Source organism: Psammomys obesus, unplaced genomic scaffold (genome assembly GCF_907164565.1).
Source record: "Psammomys obesus unplaced genomic scaffold, mPsaObe1.curated_primary_1811, whole genome shotgun sequence".
Taxonomy (NCBI): Eukaryota; Metazoa; Chordata; class Mammalia; order Rodentia; family Muridae; genus Psammomys; species Psammomys obesus.
In genome coordinates this window covers 680,491-698,768 of record NW_026592776.1, presented here as the reverse complement: position 1 = coordinate 698,768, position 18,278 = coordinate 680,491, and the positions used below count along the sequence as shown (strand labels likewise).

The 18,278-nt window shown below is 38.7% G+C and overlaps 1 protein-coding gene across 7 annotated transcripts in view; it reads right to left on the bottom strand.

Moving 5' to 3' along the window:
• Bclaf3 (BCLAF1 and THRAP3 family member 3) overlaps positions 1–18,278 on the bottom strand; it is a 60,476-nt gene that overhangs the window by 11,290 nt on the left and 30,908 nt on the right. For 4 of the 7 annotated variants that reach the window (XM_055615748.1, XM_055615750.1, XM_055615747.1 and 1 more), the window contains 3 exons: positions 16,150–16,264; positions 14,698–14,793; positions 6,862–7,015 (listed from right to left, as the gene is read on the bottom strand). In XM_055615748.1, coding sequence (XP_055471723.1) covers positions 6,862–7,015; positions 14,698–14,793; positions 16,150–16,264 — 365 coding nt within the window. The remainder of the gene's footprint in view (positions 1–6,861; positions 7,016–14,697; positions 14,794–16,149; positions 16,265–18,278) is intronic. The other 3 variants (XM_055615752.1, XM_055615754.1, XM_055615753.1) reach the window with 2 other exon arrangements.

The window sequence follows — 18,278 nt, the reverse complement described above, 5'->3', positions numbered from 1 at the left end:
ATAATTAACACCACACCAGCAAAGCCAACTGAAGGAAAGCTTGCTTGCATGCTCACACACTTGTGTGCCCTCTCTCCCACCATACCACCACCAGCATCAAAACAACAGGAATTAACAATCATTGATTATTAATATCTTTTAGCATTAATTGACTCATCTCCAATAAAAAGACAGGCTTACAGAATAGATGCAAAAACAGAATCCATCATTCTGCTGCATACAAGAAACACACCTCAGCAATAAATGCAGGTACCACTACAGAGTGAAGGGCTAGAAACGGACCCAAGAAACAAAGCTGGAGTAGCCATTCAAATATCTAATAAAATAGACTTTCTTCCACAATTGATCAAAAGAGATGGGGAAGGACACTTTATACTCATCAAAGGAAAAATCCACCAAGATGACATCTCAGTTCTGAACATCTATGCCCAAATACAAGGGCACCCAAATTTGTAAAAGACATTAATAAAACTTAACCACACATAGATCGCCACACATTAATAGTGGGAGACTTCAACACCTCACTCTCATCAAAGGACAGGTCAACAAAACAGAAATTAAACAAAGAAACAATGTCTCTAACAGAGGTCATGAATCAAATGGACCTGACAGACATTTACAGAAACTTTTACCCAAACACAAAAGAATTTACTTTCTTCTCAGCACCTCATGGAACCTTCTCCAAAATAGACCATATAGTTGGTTACAGCAAGATTCACCAGATACAAGACAATTGAAATAATCTCCTGTATCCTATCAGACTACCATGGACTAAAACTGGACCCCAACAACAACAGGAAAAAACAAAAAGCCTACATACACATGGAAACTGAACAACTCTCTACTCAGTGACAACTGGGTTAGGGAAGAAATTAAGAAATAAAGACTTCCTAAAAAGTCAATGAAAATGAAGTCACAACATACACAAACTTATGGGATACAATGAAAGCAGTGCTAAGAAGAAAAGTGACAGCACTAAGCGCCTTCATAAAGAACTGGGAGAAATCTCGTACTAGCAACTTAACAGCACACCTGAAAGCTCTATAAGAGAAGTAAACATACTCAAGTGTAGTAATAGATAGCAGTAAATAAACTCAGAGCTGAAATCAATACATTAGAAACAAAGAGAACAATACAAAGAATTGACAAAACCAAGAGCTGGTTCTCTAAGAAAATCAACAAGATAGACAAACCATTAGCCAAACTAAGAGGCAGAGACAGTATCCTATCAAAGTCAACAAAATCAGAAATGAAAAGGGGGACATAACTACAGACACTGAGGAAATCCAAACAATCATTGGGTCTTAACTTCAGAAACATGTACTCCCCAAAACTAGAAAATCTAAACAAAATGGATGATTTTTTTTGACAGATATCTCTTACCAGTATTAAAGCAAGATCAGGCAAACAATTTAAGTAGTCCTATAACCTCTAAGGAAATAGAAGCAGTCATTAAGCCTTCCAACCAAGAAAAGCAGAGGGTCAAATGGTTTCAGCACAGAATTCTACCACACCTTCAAAGAAGAGCTAACACCGATACTCCTCAAAGGATTCCACAAAGTAGAAACAGAAGGAACATTGCCAAGCTCATTCTATGAGGCAACAGTCACCCTGATACCTAAACCACACAAAGACCCAACAAAGAAAATTTCAGACCAATTTCCCTATGAACACTTATACAAAAATTACTCAATAAAATAATCGCAAACCGAATCCAAAAACACCATCCACCATGATTAAGTAGTATTCATCACAGGGATGGTTTAACATACAAAAATCCATCTTTGTAATCCACCATATAAACAAACTGAAAGAAAAAAAGCCACATGCTCATCTCATTGGATGCTGAAAAAGCCTCTGACAAAATTCAACACTCTTCATGTTAAAAGTCTTGGAGAGACCTGGGATACAAGGTGCATACCTAAACACAATAAAGGGAATATACAGCAAGCCAATAGACAACATCAAATTAAATGGAAAGAAACTTAAAGCACTTCTACTGAAATCAAAGACAAGACAAGGCTGCCCACTCTCCCCATATCTATTCAATGTAGAACTTGAAGTTCTAGCTAGAGCAATAAGACAACTAAAGAAGATACAAATATGAAAGGAAAATTGATGGAACTAGACAAGATCATCCTAAGTGAGTTAACTCAGACCCAGAAAGTCACACATGGTATATGCTCACTTATATGTGGATATTAGACCTATAGTACAGGATAACCATACTACAATCTACAGACCCTAAGAAGCTAAGTAAGAAGGAGAACCCAAATGAGGGTGCCAGAATGTCACTCAGAAGGGGAAATAGAATAGACAGCATAAGTGGATGAAGAGAAGGAACTGGGCAGGAGATGGAATGGGGAGGAAACAAGGATGGAGATCAGATATGGGAAGAATGGGCGGAGTTAAGAGAGCTAGGAATAAAGAGGGAAACTGAGGGAGGACATCTCTTTGTCAGGCTGGAGGCCTGCAACAGGGTAGGCTCCTAGGAACATATGGGTGGGACACTAGCTGAGACTCCTAATGGGGGTGGGGGTGGGAGACAATAGCACATTAAGACTGAAGTGACCACCTCCTAGCCAGGTAAAACTAGTGGAAAGACGGGAACAACAACCCATCAACAAAACCTGTGATCCAAAAATTACCCTGCCTACAAGAAGTGCATGAATAACAAGGGAACAAAGATTGAGGGAAAATCTAACTAATAATTGGCCTAATCTGAGACCCTGCCCATGGTAGATAGGCAGGCCCTGACAATAACAATGATACTCTGCTTTAACTGCAGACAGGAACCTAACTTGACTGGAGTCTGGGAGGTTCCAGCCAGCAAAGAGGCCAGGACAGAGGCCAAGACAGATGCTGCAAGCAATCATGGGATGGAGCTCTGGGGGGTCCTGTGGAACTGCTGGGGGAAAGATCGAAGGACCTGGAGGGGACAGGAACCTCACAAGACCTACAGAGATAACTAACCCAGTCCCATTGGGGCTTACAGAGACTGAGACATCAACTAAGGAGCATGCTTGATCTGGACCTAGGTCCCCTGCACACAAGTAGTCAATAGGCGCCTTGGTCTTTATATGGGGCACCTGATGAATGGAGCGGGGGTAATGGATGTTTCTAACATTAACTCTATTGCTTGCTTTTGGATTACTTCCCCCTGGCAGGGCTGCCTTGCCTAGCCTCAGGTGATGAAGATATGCTCAGTCCTGATGAGACTTGATGTGGAAGAGAGAAGAGGAAGAAGGAGGGGACTGGGAGGAGGGAAGGGAGGGGGCACCCTTGGGATATAAAATAAATTTACAAAGAAAATAAAAATAAATTTTAAAAAATGTTCAACTTTTCTAGTCATCAGGGAAATGCAAATCAAAATGACTCTGAGATTCCATCTTAGCCCTGTCAGAATGGCTAAGATAAAAACTCAAATGGCAGCTCATGCTGGCAAGAATGTGGAGCAAGGGGAACACTTCTTAACTGCTGGTAAACGTGCAATTATGTACAACCACTTTGGAAATCAATCTGGCAGTTTCTCAGAGAATTGGGAAATAGTTTTACATCAAGACCCAGCTATACCACTCTTAGGCATATGCCCAAAAGATGTTCCACTGTATCACAAGGACATTTGCTCAACCATGTTTGTAGCAACTGTATTTGTAATAGCCAGAAACTGGAAACAACCCAGATGTCCCTCAGTTGAGGAATGGATACAGAAATTGTGGTACATTTATACAATGGAATACTACTCAGCAATTAAAAACACTACAAGAAGACCTACAGAGTCAATTAACCTGGGCTCACAGAGACTGAATCACCAACTGAAGAGCATGCATGGGCTGAATCTAGACCCCCTACACATAGGTAGCAGATGTGCAGCTTGTTCTCCATGTGGTTCCCCTAACAATGAGAGTAGGGGCTGTCTCTGACTCTGTTGCCTACTTTGGATCCCTTTCCCCTAGCTGGGCTGCCTTGGCTTGCCTTAGTGGAAAAGGAGGCATTTATTCCTACTGCAACTTGATGTGGCAGGGTAAGTCAATACCAATGCCAGGCCTCCCTTTTTGAGGAGAAGGGGAGAGGGAAATGGGGGTAGGGAGTGTAAGGGTGAGACTAGGAGGAGAGGAGGGAGAGGGTTAGGATCAGGATGTAAAGTGATTTAATGGAGAAAAAAAATATAACCTATGATTGCGAAGGCCATGGGTCCTAGGGCAAGGCTTACTACTGTTCTTTAGCTGAAATTAACATGGCACTAAACTGAAGTCTAAATATTTATACTTATAGACAAATAACACTCTCAGCTTTTATCAGAGCAGCTTTTCTTTGCAGTGAACTACAGTAAAGATGCTTCAAGTTAATGATGGTTGAGTATACAGAAACAGGACATTATGTCAACCCCTCTAAGTCAGAGGCAATACTGCAAAAGAGAGTTTAGAAAGAATGTAAGAGAAAGATAATAAATAGGAAAGAGGACTGCTAATGCTATCTTCAGGACATGATAAAGTCATAGCAAAAACTTATCTCACAGAAGCTACAGATGCTTGCACGAGACCAGGACTGTCACTACCAATCACGGATCACAGAAGGGCTTAGAGGATCCTAATCCTCTGTGGTGGTCTAAATGAGAATGGTCCCTCTAAGTTCATAGACATCACCTCCATAAATCAGTGGAACTATATGGGAAGGATTAGGAGGTGTGGCAATGTTGGAAGAGGTATGTCACTGGGCACAGGCTTTGAGGTTTAAACCCACATCACTCTTAGCTTTTTTTTTTTTTTTTTTTTTTTTGCCTTGTAGTTATAATCAAGATGCCAGCCCTTAGCTACTGCTCCAGAGTCATATTTGCCTGCCTCCTTCCATGTTCCCTGCCATGATGGCTATGGACTTTAACCCTCTGAAACTGCATGTCCCAAATAAACCCTTTCTTCTGTTAAGTTGTCTCGGTCATGGTACTTTGTCACAACGACAGAAAAGTAGCTGACACCCTCTCAGCGGAACTATTGGCAACTGATGGATTCTGGGAAGATCTGATCATTGCCTCCAGTTGTCTGCTAAACATGAGGCTCCAGGAAACAGTTCCAAAGCCGTGACCACAGACACAGTCCTGGTTAAAAAAAAATCAATTATAACAAACAAACAAACAAACAAACAAAAACAAAGGTATGAATGTGAGAAAGGGGACCTGTGGTATGAGAAAAGTAAGAGTGAGGAAGCCGGGTGGTGGCAGCACCCGTCTGTAATTCCAGCACTCAGGGAAGCAGAGACAAGCTTTCTCTCTGAGTTCGAGGCCAGCCTGGTCTACAAAGCAAGTCCAGGACAGGCAAGGCTCCACAGAGAAACCCTGTCTCCGAAACTAAATAAAGAAAGAAAGAAACTGCTAAAGAACAAATTAATCAATTAAAATGTTTAATTTTAGAAAGGAAGCGGAGTCCAGAAGAATACCTAAATATTATAGGTCATTAAATGTTCACTTCAAAGATTAACTACACGATAAAAATGCACTTATGCCTCTGTGTTGTGTCTCCCAAGGAAAAGTTTTGTTGTTAGAGAGGGGCTTGTGCACTGTGTTTTCAGATGCTGATTCCAGTGCCTGAGATCTGGTTTCTGCCCTGCCAGGAGCATTGCTATGAATCTTGAACCATCTCCTGCACCCATGTGATGTAAGGAGTGTTCCCCAAGTATCCTTGCTTGGCTAAATAAAGTAGGCTCACCTGGGAAGTGCAGACATGAGGGGCCAAACTATGGTTCAAGGGCTTTGGGGGCAGAAGGCTCACAGGAGAGAGGAGGTAGAGGAGAAGGGAGAAAGCAGAGCTGCTCTGGATTAGTGGGGAGAGATGCACATGGCCAAATCAATGTAGATAGAGGAAAAGGCCCCAGCTAAGAAGCATAAGCAAGTATTTATGAAATTATGGATGGGAAGTAGCCCAGATAAAAATTAGAGTAATTGGCATAGGATGAAGGCTGGGAGGTTAAGGGTAGTTTAGGGGGCTAAGATCTGCCTAGCCCCAGGTAAAATAAAACTTATCTAAAATCTATCAGGTGTCTGTGTCTTTTACTGATTTGATAGCGGGTTAAATGAAACTGCTACAATAATTACACTTTTTCTGTTTTACTTTGTTTTTGGGGACAGGGTTTCTCTGTAGCAGTCCTGGACTCGTTTTGTGGACCAGGCTGGCCTCAAACTCACAGAGATTTGCCTGCCTCTGGCTCCCTGAGTGCTGGGATTACAGGTGTCCGTCACCAGCAATAATTATAGGTTTTAATATTAAACTCTATTACCTCATTTTTTTTTTTGTTTACTACAACACTTTGTCATATAACAAGCTGGCACATTCAAATTGTTTCAGGTAGTATGGCAAAAATTTTAAGCTTAAATAGTTTTACAGTTCCATCAGCATCGCTCTTCAAAGTTTTCACTCAATAATAATGCATTAAGATCACTTTTAATATGTTAGGTTGTTTCTTTTTAATTGTTCATTATAACCTCTTCTTTATATTTTTATTTTTTATATTAATTACAGTTTACTCACTTTGTATCTCAGCTGTAGCCCCCTCCCGCCTCCCCTCCGAATCCCACCATCCCTCCCTCATCTCCTCCTATGCCTCTCTTCAAGTCCATGGATAGGGGAGGTCTTCCTTCCCTTCAGTCTGACCCCAGATTATCCAGTCTCATCCAAACTGGCTGCATTGTCCTCCTCTGTGGCCTAGCAAGGCTGCTCTCCCATCCAGGGGAGGCAGTCAAAGAGCTAGCCACTGAGTTCATGTCAGAGACAGTCCCTGTTCCCTTGTTTCTTAAACTAGATGAAAACCAATTATCTAACAAACATTTAAAGTTACTAAATATTTTTAAAAGGTTATTGTCAAACTAACCTTTTTTCCTCCTTAGACATCTCTTTCTGAATTTATTGGTAATAAATCCCCTTGGTCCAGCAAACCGTAAACGCTGGTATTTAGCCTGAATATATAAGCTCTTCTGTACCAGGTGTGACTTATAATGGGGTTGGAATCTGCCACCCAAAAGTTTCTGTAAAGGATCCAAAGAGAATTAAATGTTAAAAATACAGTCTATTCTATTCTTAGTATGACAGGCAGAAGAATAATATTCACAACAGCCCTTGATTCTTGGTACCACAAACATTTTAAAAAGGCATTAATACCAGCACTAAAGTATAATTTCTTCAAACTTCCTACTAATTTTTATATTATCTTTAAAAAAAACTTTACTACATAGAAAATAGGTGTTTTTTTTGTTTTTGTTTTAGTAGTGCGATTAATGGGGCTAGGAAGATGACTCAGTCATTTAAAGTGCCTGCTAAGCAAGCATGAAGACTTGAGTTCAGATCTCCAGCACCTGACTATACCAGTCACAGGGGTTGGGATAGAAAGGTAGTAATAGGCAGATCATCCCTGGACTTCACTGGTAAGCCAGCCTATCCAAATCACTGAGCTCCTGGTACAATGAGACACAGACTCATAAAGTAAGGTGGATTTAGTTTTATTCTTCTACAGGTTGATGCTTAAGTTTTTCCTGGGATCATTTGTTGGAAGATACTGTCTTGCTCCAGCATCTATTTTTGGTGTCTTAATTATAATTCAGGTAATATGAACTTAAATCCAGTTCCTCTATTCCACTGATCTATTTTTACAAGCACCATGCTGTTTTTACTACTATGGCTCTGTAGTAGAGCCTGAAATTATAAATGTTGGCTATTTCTTGTATTATTCTTTTTGTTCAGAACTCTTTTGGTTTTCCTTGGGTTTTTGTGCTTCTTTATAAATTTTAAGATTTTTTTTATGTTTATGAAAATGTCCGTAGAATCTGTATATTGCCTTTGGAAGAACAGCTATTTTTACAATATTGAATCTGAGGTGGCTGGAGAGATGGCTCAGAGGTTAAGAGCACTGGGTGCTCTTCCAGAGGTCATGAGTTCAATTTCCAGCAACCACATGGTGGCTCACAATATTGAATCTGATTAATAAGCATGTGAGCTCTTTCCAGGGTCTAGTGTCTTCCTCAACTTTTTTCTTCTTAAAGTTTTCATTGTAGAAGTCGTCTTTGGTTTATTCTCAGATATTTTATGTGTGTAGCTGTTCTGAATGAGATTTACTTTTTTTTTTCAATATGCTTGCCATTGGCATACAGGAAGGCTACAAGTTTCTGCATATTAATTTTATATTCTGACACCTCACTGGAGTGTTTTCTCAGTTCTGAGGTTTATTATGATGGGTCTCTAATCATATCATTTGCAAAAAGGAATACTTCAACTTTTGTTTTTCTTTCTTTCTTGTTTCTTTTTTCAGAACAGGGTTTCTCTGTGTAGCCTTTGCTGTCCTGGACTCACTTTGTAGACCAGGCTGGCCTTGAACTCATAGAAGTCTGCCTGCCTCTGCCTCCCCAGGTGCTGGGATTACCAGTGTGTACCACCCCACCTGGTTACTTTGACTTGTGTTTGTGTGTGTCTCCCTTTTTACTTCCTTTTCTTGTCTTACTGCTCTAGTGAAGATTTTAAGCATTACACAGAATAGCAGTGGAGAACGGACATCCTTGTCTTAGTCCTGATCTTAGTAGGTATGCTCTGGTTTTTTCTCAATTTAGTATGATGCTGGGCTAGGTTTTGACACAAAGCTTTTATCATGATGAGGTTTGCTCGCTCCATCTCTAATCTCTTCATGACTTAATTTTCTTTAGATTTATTTATTGTATGTTTGCCTATATGTATGTTTACTACATGCATACAGGACATACAGAGGCCAAAACAGGGCATTGAATCCTCTGGAACTGGAGTTATGGATGGTTGTAAACTACCAGGTGCTAGAAAACAAAGACACGTCCTCTCCAAGAATAATGAGTGATCTTTGCTAAGCTATCTCTCCAGCAACACAAGCCCAACCCCCAGGACTTTTATCATGAAAGGATGTTAGATTTTGCCAAAGGTCTTTCCTGCATCTACAGAGACGATCATGTGACTTCTATCTTTATATTCATTTATGCAGTGAATTACATTTACTGAGCCATCCTTGTGTATCCATGGAATGAAGGCAACACGACTGTGACAGCCATGTTTTTGATTAACACAGAATCAGTATAGAAGTATTGAGAAATTAGACATCTACGTCCATCATGTAGACGTGATGAGCATTCTTTTCCTCTACTTTCCTTCCTTTTCTTTCTTTCCTTCCTTCCTTTCCTTCTTCCTTTCTTTCTGTTGTTTTCTTTATCAAGTTTGGTATCAGCACAATACTCGCTTCTTTCTTCCTTTCTTTCTGTTGTCTTTGTCCAGTTTGGTATCAGCACAATATTTGCTTTGTAAAGCCAATATTGTTTACAAAGCCAATTTCTACTTTGTAAAATAATTTGAATGCACAGGTGTGAAGTTTTACAAAATTTTTATACAATTTCTCATTGAAATCATGCAATACTGCAAGATTTCAGTTGTGAGACTTTTTAGGACTGTAGCAATCTCATTGTTCGTCTTAACTTACTTATTTCACGTTGGTGTAATTTTGGTAGGTTATATACATCTAGAAATTCATCCATTCCTTTTAGTAGAATATAGGTTTTTATGTTATGTTAGTTTTCATTTCATTGAAAACTTTTCATATCTTCCTTTTCACAACTAATTTACTAATCTAAGTTCTCTTCCTTTGAGTTAATCTGGTTAAGGGTTTAGCAATCTTGTTTATTTTTTTGAAGAACAAATTCATTGTTTCACTGATTGTTTGCATTTTTATGTGTTTATGTTTCATTAATTTCTACCCTGATCTCAAATTATTTGTTCCCTTCTACTGCTCTGTTCAATTTGTTCTCTTTCTCCCCAAGGCCTTAAGATGCATCATTATTTGAGATCTCTCAATTTTTTTTTGATGTAGGCACTTAATACTGTATTATATCCTACCCTGTACAAAAGTCAACTCCAATGGATCAAAGACTTCAATATAATATCTGGAACCCTGAATCTGGCTAAATGAAGAAGCAAAGATTACACTGTAACATATAGGTATATAAAGCTTTTCAACATATGAAGATTTTCTGAATAGAAGTCCAATAGCCAAAGAAATAAGGCCCACAATGACTGATAAATGGGCTCTCGTGGAACTAAAAAAAGCTTCTGTAGAGCACGAGAAACCAGTAACGGAAAAGGCAGTCCACAGAATGAAAGAAATTATCTGTCAGCTATATATTGATATAAGGTTATTAACCAGAATCTATAAAGGACTCAAAAATCTAAACTCCATAAAAACAAAGAACCTAAATGGGCTATGGGACTTAACATGTACAGACATGCAGGGAAAGAATCCATACGCATAAAACAAATAAAGCTCCTTGAAGATTTCACCTCAATCCAGTCAGACTGGCCAGCATCAAAGCTGCAAAGAACAACAAATACTGGCATAGTTGTGGGTAAAGGGGACCACTTACACAACACTAGTGTAAGTGTAAACTGCTATATCACTTTTGAAATCAGTCTGGAATTTCCTCAAAAAAAAAAAAAAGTTTACCATCTATATGACCCAGCCATACAACTCCAAAGAAATTCATATCCTACTACAGAGACATTTGCACATCTACCATTAACCATGGTAGCTCTATTCACAATAGTTAGAAAACAGAATCAGTATTATCCATGAACTGATGAATGGATGATAAAACTGTGGTATGCATATACAAAGACATTTTATTTAGCTATGAAGAAAAAATGAAAATGTGGAATGTGCAGAGAAATGGATAAAACTGGAAAAAACATATTCAAAGGTAACCCAGGCCCAGAAAGACAAACAATGTGTGGTCTCTCCTATGTGCAGATCCTGTACTCAACTCTTTAGTTTTATGTATTTAACCTGGAATACATATGGAATCAGGGAGATCAGAAAGGGGACAATGTGCAACACTGCCTTAAGGGAATGGGGATAGCAGCACATAAAGAAAAGGAGAAAGGAGAGGGGGAATATTAGGAACAAAACTTCAAACATAGACAGGGTTGAGAGTATGGGGGAGTTGAGGTAATAGGGATGGGTAAGGAAAAGGAGGGTATGAAAACGTCACTTGAACACCTACTATCAGGTAACCCAATTAAAATATATACAATAGAGTTTGAAAGCAGACAGCTCACAAGGTTAGACAATGCCAATCCTAGAAGTAATAGGTCTGTGCTGGTTGTGGTGAGGTCCAGATACTGGCTACTGACCTTTTAACATCACCCAACTTTGGTTTTGCTTTTATCTGATGGGAATTGTTCTCTGGGTTCTTCCCTTTTGCAATAAGTATTTACCTTATTATTATTATTTTTATTTCATAGGAAGCATCACAGTTAGAGAGACTGGATTTTAAAAGAGAACTTGAACTTTTAAAGTGTTGACATTTTTAGACTTGTAGGACTTTTAAATTTTAGTTAACATGAGCTCTTAAGTAGATCTTAAGTACAAGCACGATGGGAAACATTGTGGATTAACAATGAGTAATGTGTGTGTGAAGAGTTGACAACGGGTCAAATGTGTACTGGTGGTTTTTTGTTTGTTTGATTTCCTTTTGATGTCAACCTGGCACAGACTGGGATCATCTGGAAGAATGGAACCTCAGTTGAAGAACTCTATCCACTGAATGGGACAGGGGCCTGTCTGTGGGAGTTGTCTTAATTAATGTTTGCTATGGGAGGGTCCATCTCACTGTGCACTGCCAACCCTGGGCAGGTGGTCCTGGCCTGTATAAGATGATGAGCAAGCCAGTAAGTAACATTCCTCCCCATCTCTGTTTCAGTTCCTGTCCCCAGGCTCCTACCTTGGCTCTCCTTGGTGATTATAACCTGTAAACCAAATGAAGCCTTTCCTCTCCAAAGATGGTTTTGTTCAGTGCTTTTTCATAGGAACAAAAAAGCAATCTAGGTAAGGGTCACTAAACAAAATCACCCAGTGCCAGGTGTGGGATACTTTCATAGAAGTTGTTGTGGCCCCATCAGGGAGGCTCCAGAATCCCCCAAACAATGCCAAGCTGTTGTCTATAGAAGTAGAACTCATCATTCATGAGTTCATGTCTGTCGGTTACAAGATACAGGAAAAGCGAGTTGGAATTGAGCTGGATATTTCCTGCCAGATAGTTTTCACAGTGCTAGATGGTGCTAGTTAGGCTGCTGGGGGAATAAGGCAACGATGGTCTTATTCAGCTGTGGACTCTGAACTACACTACCACCCTGCCAGGCAAGATGTGCCCACTAGTACAATAGTGATATGACTATTAGAAAGGTAACCAAATGTTCCCTCACTGGATTTGAAGCCCAGTCCACAAGGGGAAATCCATGCCAATGTCAAATACTGTAAACTGGGCTAAAAAAAAAAAAAAACAACAAAACAAAACAACAAAAAAATCCCAAACAAAACAATGACTAAGGAGAACTTGGATTCTAGGGGGCAACCTACAACCACTGATTAGCTAATTAACAGTGTCAAACTGTTTTCTAAATATGTATGTTTATTCCCATAGTCAAAGCCTTGTCTCAGCATTAATGAGAAAAAGCTTCTCTTTGCATCAAATGGAGCTCAATGTAGGGACACGTACAAGCACAAGATACTATGTGCCAGGAGCCAAAATAAAGTATGGCTGAGGGCTCAACCCTCAACAAGACTTTTGTACCACCTACTTAGGACTCAGGGAAAATTATTGATGGGGGTAGAGGAGAAAAAAATGTAAGAGCTGTAGGATAAGGAGACTAGATGGGTAGGGTAAACAAACAAATAACCTACCAGGGAACCCGCATGGGTTTGACCTAGACTCTCTGTGTATGTTACAGTTGTGTAGCTTGGTCTTCTTGTGGAACTTCTAACAATGGGCACAGGAGCTGTCTCTGACTCTGCTGCCTGCCTTTGAGACTCTTTCTTCCTACTGGATTTCCTCATCTAGCCTTAATAGAAGAAGAGGTGCCTAGTCTTACTGTAACTTGCTATGCCATAGATGGTTGATATCCATGGGAGGCCTTTCCCTTTTCTGAAGAGAAATGCAGAAGTATCGGGGGGGGGGGGGGGAGGGGGGGGGAAGGGACTGTGAGGAGAGGAAGGAGTGGAACTGTGGTCCAAATTAAAAAAGAAAAATTTAAGGGAGAAAGGCTAGGGAATGCCATTTTCTAAGCATGATACAATCAAGGCAATCATGAACTTGCATACCTAATAGCTACAAGATGAGAAAGAGGACCTTAAAGCTCTATCACACACTGTAGAACTATTGAAACTAACAAATTCTGGAAAAATGGGAGGCATAGTACCCAGTCATGTTGCCACAGATGAACCCACCAGTTTGAAACTAATGGATAGTTTCAAATCCAAGGTCACATACAACCTTAGTTAAATTCTGGAGGACATAAAACAAAATGTCATGAATAAGGCAGAGAATTATGAGAAAGTAGGGGGGCAGACAGGTAGGAGAAAATGAAGACAGGGTAGGGGTGAATATATTATATACATATATAAAGTTGTTAAAGAAGAAAATTTATTAATAAAAAAAGTAGAGAACAACCAAGGAAGACAAACACACATACACATATGGAGAGAAAAGAAAAAAGAATTAGAAATGAATTCTTGACATTAATCATACTGAAAAAATAATATTCAAATGTTCTAATTAGTTAAATTTATTTGTCTGATTCATAGAGACTACGTCAGGTACCAGTGAGGGGGAAAAGATGGAAAGTAAAATCACCTATGAATCTAAAGTTTGAAACCTTATTCCTGTGGCTGGAAAGATAAAAGATATGTCACTCTTTCAGAGGACCCAAGCTCAATTTCCCAGCACCCACACTGGGTAGGTCACAACTGCCTGCAACTCCAGTTCCACAATATTTAACACTCTCTTCTGGTCTCCATGGGTATCCACACATATGTTCGTAACAGTCAAAGACAGTTAAATAAAATCTGTTCCTAACAGTACCTTTATCTTTTCTTACCATTAAAACAGCAAATATTCATTGTATCAATGAGAAAAACTAGATTCTGTCCTATGTATTATCTAGTATAGAAGGCATAAAAGGACTGTAAGCATTTACGGTGTTGATCTTGTCATTTTGTGCTGAAGGTGGGAGCAAGGAGGAATATTTAGTTTTGCTTGACATAAACCAATCTTATGTAAACTTTTCCAAACAATTGTATAAACCTTCCTCACTCACTCTTCGCATACACTCCTTGTGGACAGCTGCATTTCCAAGCAAGCTTCTGAAACAGTTTTAAAAGTGACTGGCCCATCTGCTTACAAATGGAATTTACCTCTGCCCTACTAATTAAACCCTTGCTAATTTCTAGAATCAGCTGCATTACTATTTGAAAAAAGGGTTCCACTAGCAAAAATGAAACTCAAAATCAAGTCCTGATGAAACATGTCATTATTAAATTGATCACTATTAAATTCTAGAAACATTCATAGAAAACAGAAACACTAGTTTATAGTTATGAAATATCTAAAAGAATACTGCAAAAGGGGACTGCAGAGATGGCTCAGCAGTTAAGAGCACAGGCTGCTTTTCCACATGGCAGCTTACAACTATCTGTAATTCCAGTTCCAGGGGATCCGAGACTCTCACACAAACATACATACAGGCAAACCACCAATGTACATTAAATAAATAAATAAAAGAATACCATGAAAATAGCTTTTAATGTACTAACTCAATATTACTTCCCATATATATGAACCCCTGCCAGACATAAATGAAAAACAACACTCAATACCTTAAAGGGTCTTTTAGAGTCTCTTCTGTTTTGATGATTTTCCTCAACTCTAAATCTCTTCTGAGTAATGGCATCTTTTCTCTGCATAGTATAGTTCTGAACGAAAAGTATTAGTATGGGTTAATAAACCTTAAAGGGTACTTTAAAAACTAGTCTCACCATTTACAACATGTGTTGGAAGATTAAGACACCAAATCAAGGAGCATGGAGCTTACATACTTCTTCTCTCATATGACCCATGCTAGTTTGTGAGGGGCCAGTTTCATTCATGCCTGTGAGAAGTGTAAAAAAAACACACTCTGTATAACACAATGGTTGACTCTTAGAAAGTGGACTATAAATCTAGCAGTTACTCATATATGCATCTTGGAAAGAAAGAAACCCATTGTTAGCAGGCCTTTGTAAAGGGTTTCTACTGCCCAAGAAAAACACAAACTCTCCACACAGCCAGGAGGCAAGTTAGCCCAACACAGACTTTAACTGAGCCAAGGTGATACTCTTACAACAGCTTGAGAAGGCCCAGAAACAAGAGAAAGAACTATATTTGCAATCTAACTACAGAGACCCCAAAAGCTCAACAGAAACAAGATGGTATCCATTCTCCAGTTTCCTATTTCTAAAATCAACAATCTTATTATTTATTACCTTCTATTTAATCCATTTCTGTAGAGTCTGGCCAGAGGGAGGATTGTACTAGGCAGCTGTTGACATGGTTCCTAATTATCTCCATCAATGATCCTTCTCTTTGATTGTGGGCATACCTTTCTTGTAATAATCTTATGGTAAAGTGGTGGAATATTACTTCTAAAATTAGGTTACAAACTAACCCTGCTTTCTCTCACTTAGTCATCATTTAGAGCTGTCAGCTATTATATCATGATCTATCCTATAAGCAAATCTTTAAAATAAAGTGATTAGGGGTTTGGTGGAGGAGTGGGAACATGGAATAACTAAACAGGCATGACAGCTTTTACTGGGTAATGACAATATGCTATTCAGACATGGGGGCATATGCCTGTAATCTCTGCACTTAGGAAGTGAAAGAAGGCAGAAGGTTTGTAAATTTGAAGCTTGCCTGGAATGTAGATTGAATTCCACTGCTTAGCCTGAGCAACAAAGTGAAATCCTGTCTCGAGTCCAACAACTGAACTAACGTGATGACTATAACACATCTTGCAGAATTAAAAATCACCAAATTATACAACTAAAATGAGTGGATTTTATAGTGTATAAATTATATTTTAATAAAGTTGTTATTAAACCATTTTATGAAAATTAGTTAATATAATAAATCACTTTTTTACGATTTCAAGTAAGAAATGAGCTTTCTTGTCATAAAATCTTTAAGCCTCAATGCTCTTATAACACATAATGAAGTTGCAAGTACTTTGAAGAATATAGATATATTTATAAAGAATGTACAAAATGAAAAACCTGAAACTCCAATCTTACTATGTAAGGTTTCTGAACAAATTTTCGAAAATTTGCTTTTTTAAAATGGGGGGGCTTTTGAAATCCATCAGCACAAACAGTCTTCACCTTTGAAAAACTGGGACACTGATGATTCCTGATAAAGGGAAAGAAAGAATGTTGTTACTTTACTTTTATCAGTTAAAAGGGTTAAAAAAAAGTTAGGATATGCACAACAATAAAATTTTAATGCGCTGTCATTACTAAAATTATAAATGATGGTTATTACGTCTGTTATTTTCAATAAACATTATTTAAGTAAGCTGGAAATTACCAACACAGGAAAAACAATATTTCTTGTAATAGGGGTCTCAATCTGAGGTCCAAGGACAGAGTTCCTGGAGGCTAAAGCTGACACATGGAAGTTATTTTTTCCCCCCTCAGGAAAAAGAATAAATGGCTGCTCTGCCCACTTCCTGAGATTCTACTTGGCAAAAGTATCAGTGGCTCCTGACCCAACCTATTTACCAAAGAGAAGGTAAGATACTGGAATGGAACATAGTCACCTCAATGGCAAAGCTGTGGGCTCTGATATTGGAAAGGACAGGCTCCCAGCTCCTGACAGTGAGAGCAAGAAACCCTGACAATGAGTGTCTCCCTGAGAGAAAGATCCTGGAAGCCTCATTTCTACAGTCCTTGGCAATGCTTTCCTTGTTATATCCCCATCTCCCTTCAATGCTCAGAAACAAGGTTGTACAGAAAAATACCTCTATTAAGTTCACCCTAGTTTGATATAAACTTTCTTTTCCCATAAGTTCCCTAGTGAAAAATAAAGTTCTTATAGTTTCATGTCCTTTTAAAGTTCACTGATAAAAATTTTAAGCTGCTTAACACAACCCATACCTATAGAACATCTCAATTATACTTAGTAACAGGAGTTACTAAGAAAAGTCATGTGTCAGAAGACTTGGAAACACTGTAAGACCTGGAGACATCACAATAAAATACTGGTCACAATGAAGAGCCAATAGAGAATAGCAAGGTCTTAGACATTGGCTGAAATGACCATTAAGCTTACTGGCGAAGGAACCCAGGACATTAAGAAATAGTCATCTAGATAGAGAGCCTTCATATAACTTATATTATAATGGAATCCACCATATAAACAAACTGAAGGAAAAAAAACAAAAACACATGATCATCTCCTTAGATGCTGAAAAAGCATTTGATAAAATCCAACACTCCTTCATGTTTAAAGTACTGGAGAGATCAAAGATACAAGGCACTCACTTAAACATAGTAAAGGCAATATACAGCAAGCCTGTAGCCAACATCAAACTAAACAGAGAGAAACTTAAATCAATCCCACTGAAATCAGGGACAAGGCAAGGATGCTCACTCTCTCCTTATCTCTTCAACATAGTTCTTAAAGTCCTTGCTAGAGCAAGAAGACAATTAAAGGAGATCAAGGGGATTCAAATCAGAAAGGAAGAAGTCAAAGTATCACTATTTGCAGATGCTATGATAGTATACATGAGTTATCGCAGAAATTCTACCAGGGAACTCCTACAACTGATAAACACCTTCAGCAAAGTGGCTGAATACAAAATTAACTAAAAAAAAATCAATAGGCCTCCTGTATACAAAAGACAAATGGGCTGAGAAAGAAATTAGGGAAACAACACCCTTCACAATAGCCACAAAAGACATAAAGTACTTTGGTGTAACTCTAACCAAGCAAGTCAAAGACTTGTATGAAAAAAAACTTCGAGTCTCTGAAGAAAGAAATAGAAGTCAATAACAGAAGATGGAAAGATCTCCCATGCTCATGGATCGGCAGGATTAACATAGTTAAAAATGGCCATCTTACCAAAAGCAATCTACAGATTCAATACAATTCCCTTCAAATTATCAACACAATTCTTTACAGACCTTGAAAGAAAAATTCTCAACTTCATATGGAATAACAAGAAACCCAGAATGGCTAAAGCAATCCTCTACAATAAAAGACCTTCTGGAGGTATCTCCATCCCTGATCTCAAGCTGTACTATAGAGCAACAGTAATAAAAACTGCATGGTACTGGCATAGAAACAGACTGCTGGATCAATGGAATCAAATAGAAGACCCAGAAATAAGCCCAGACACCTATGGACACCACAAAGATGACAA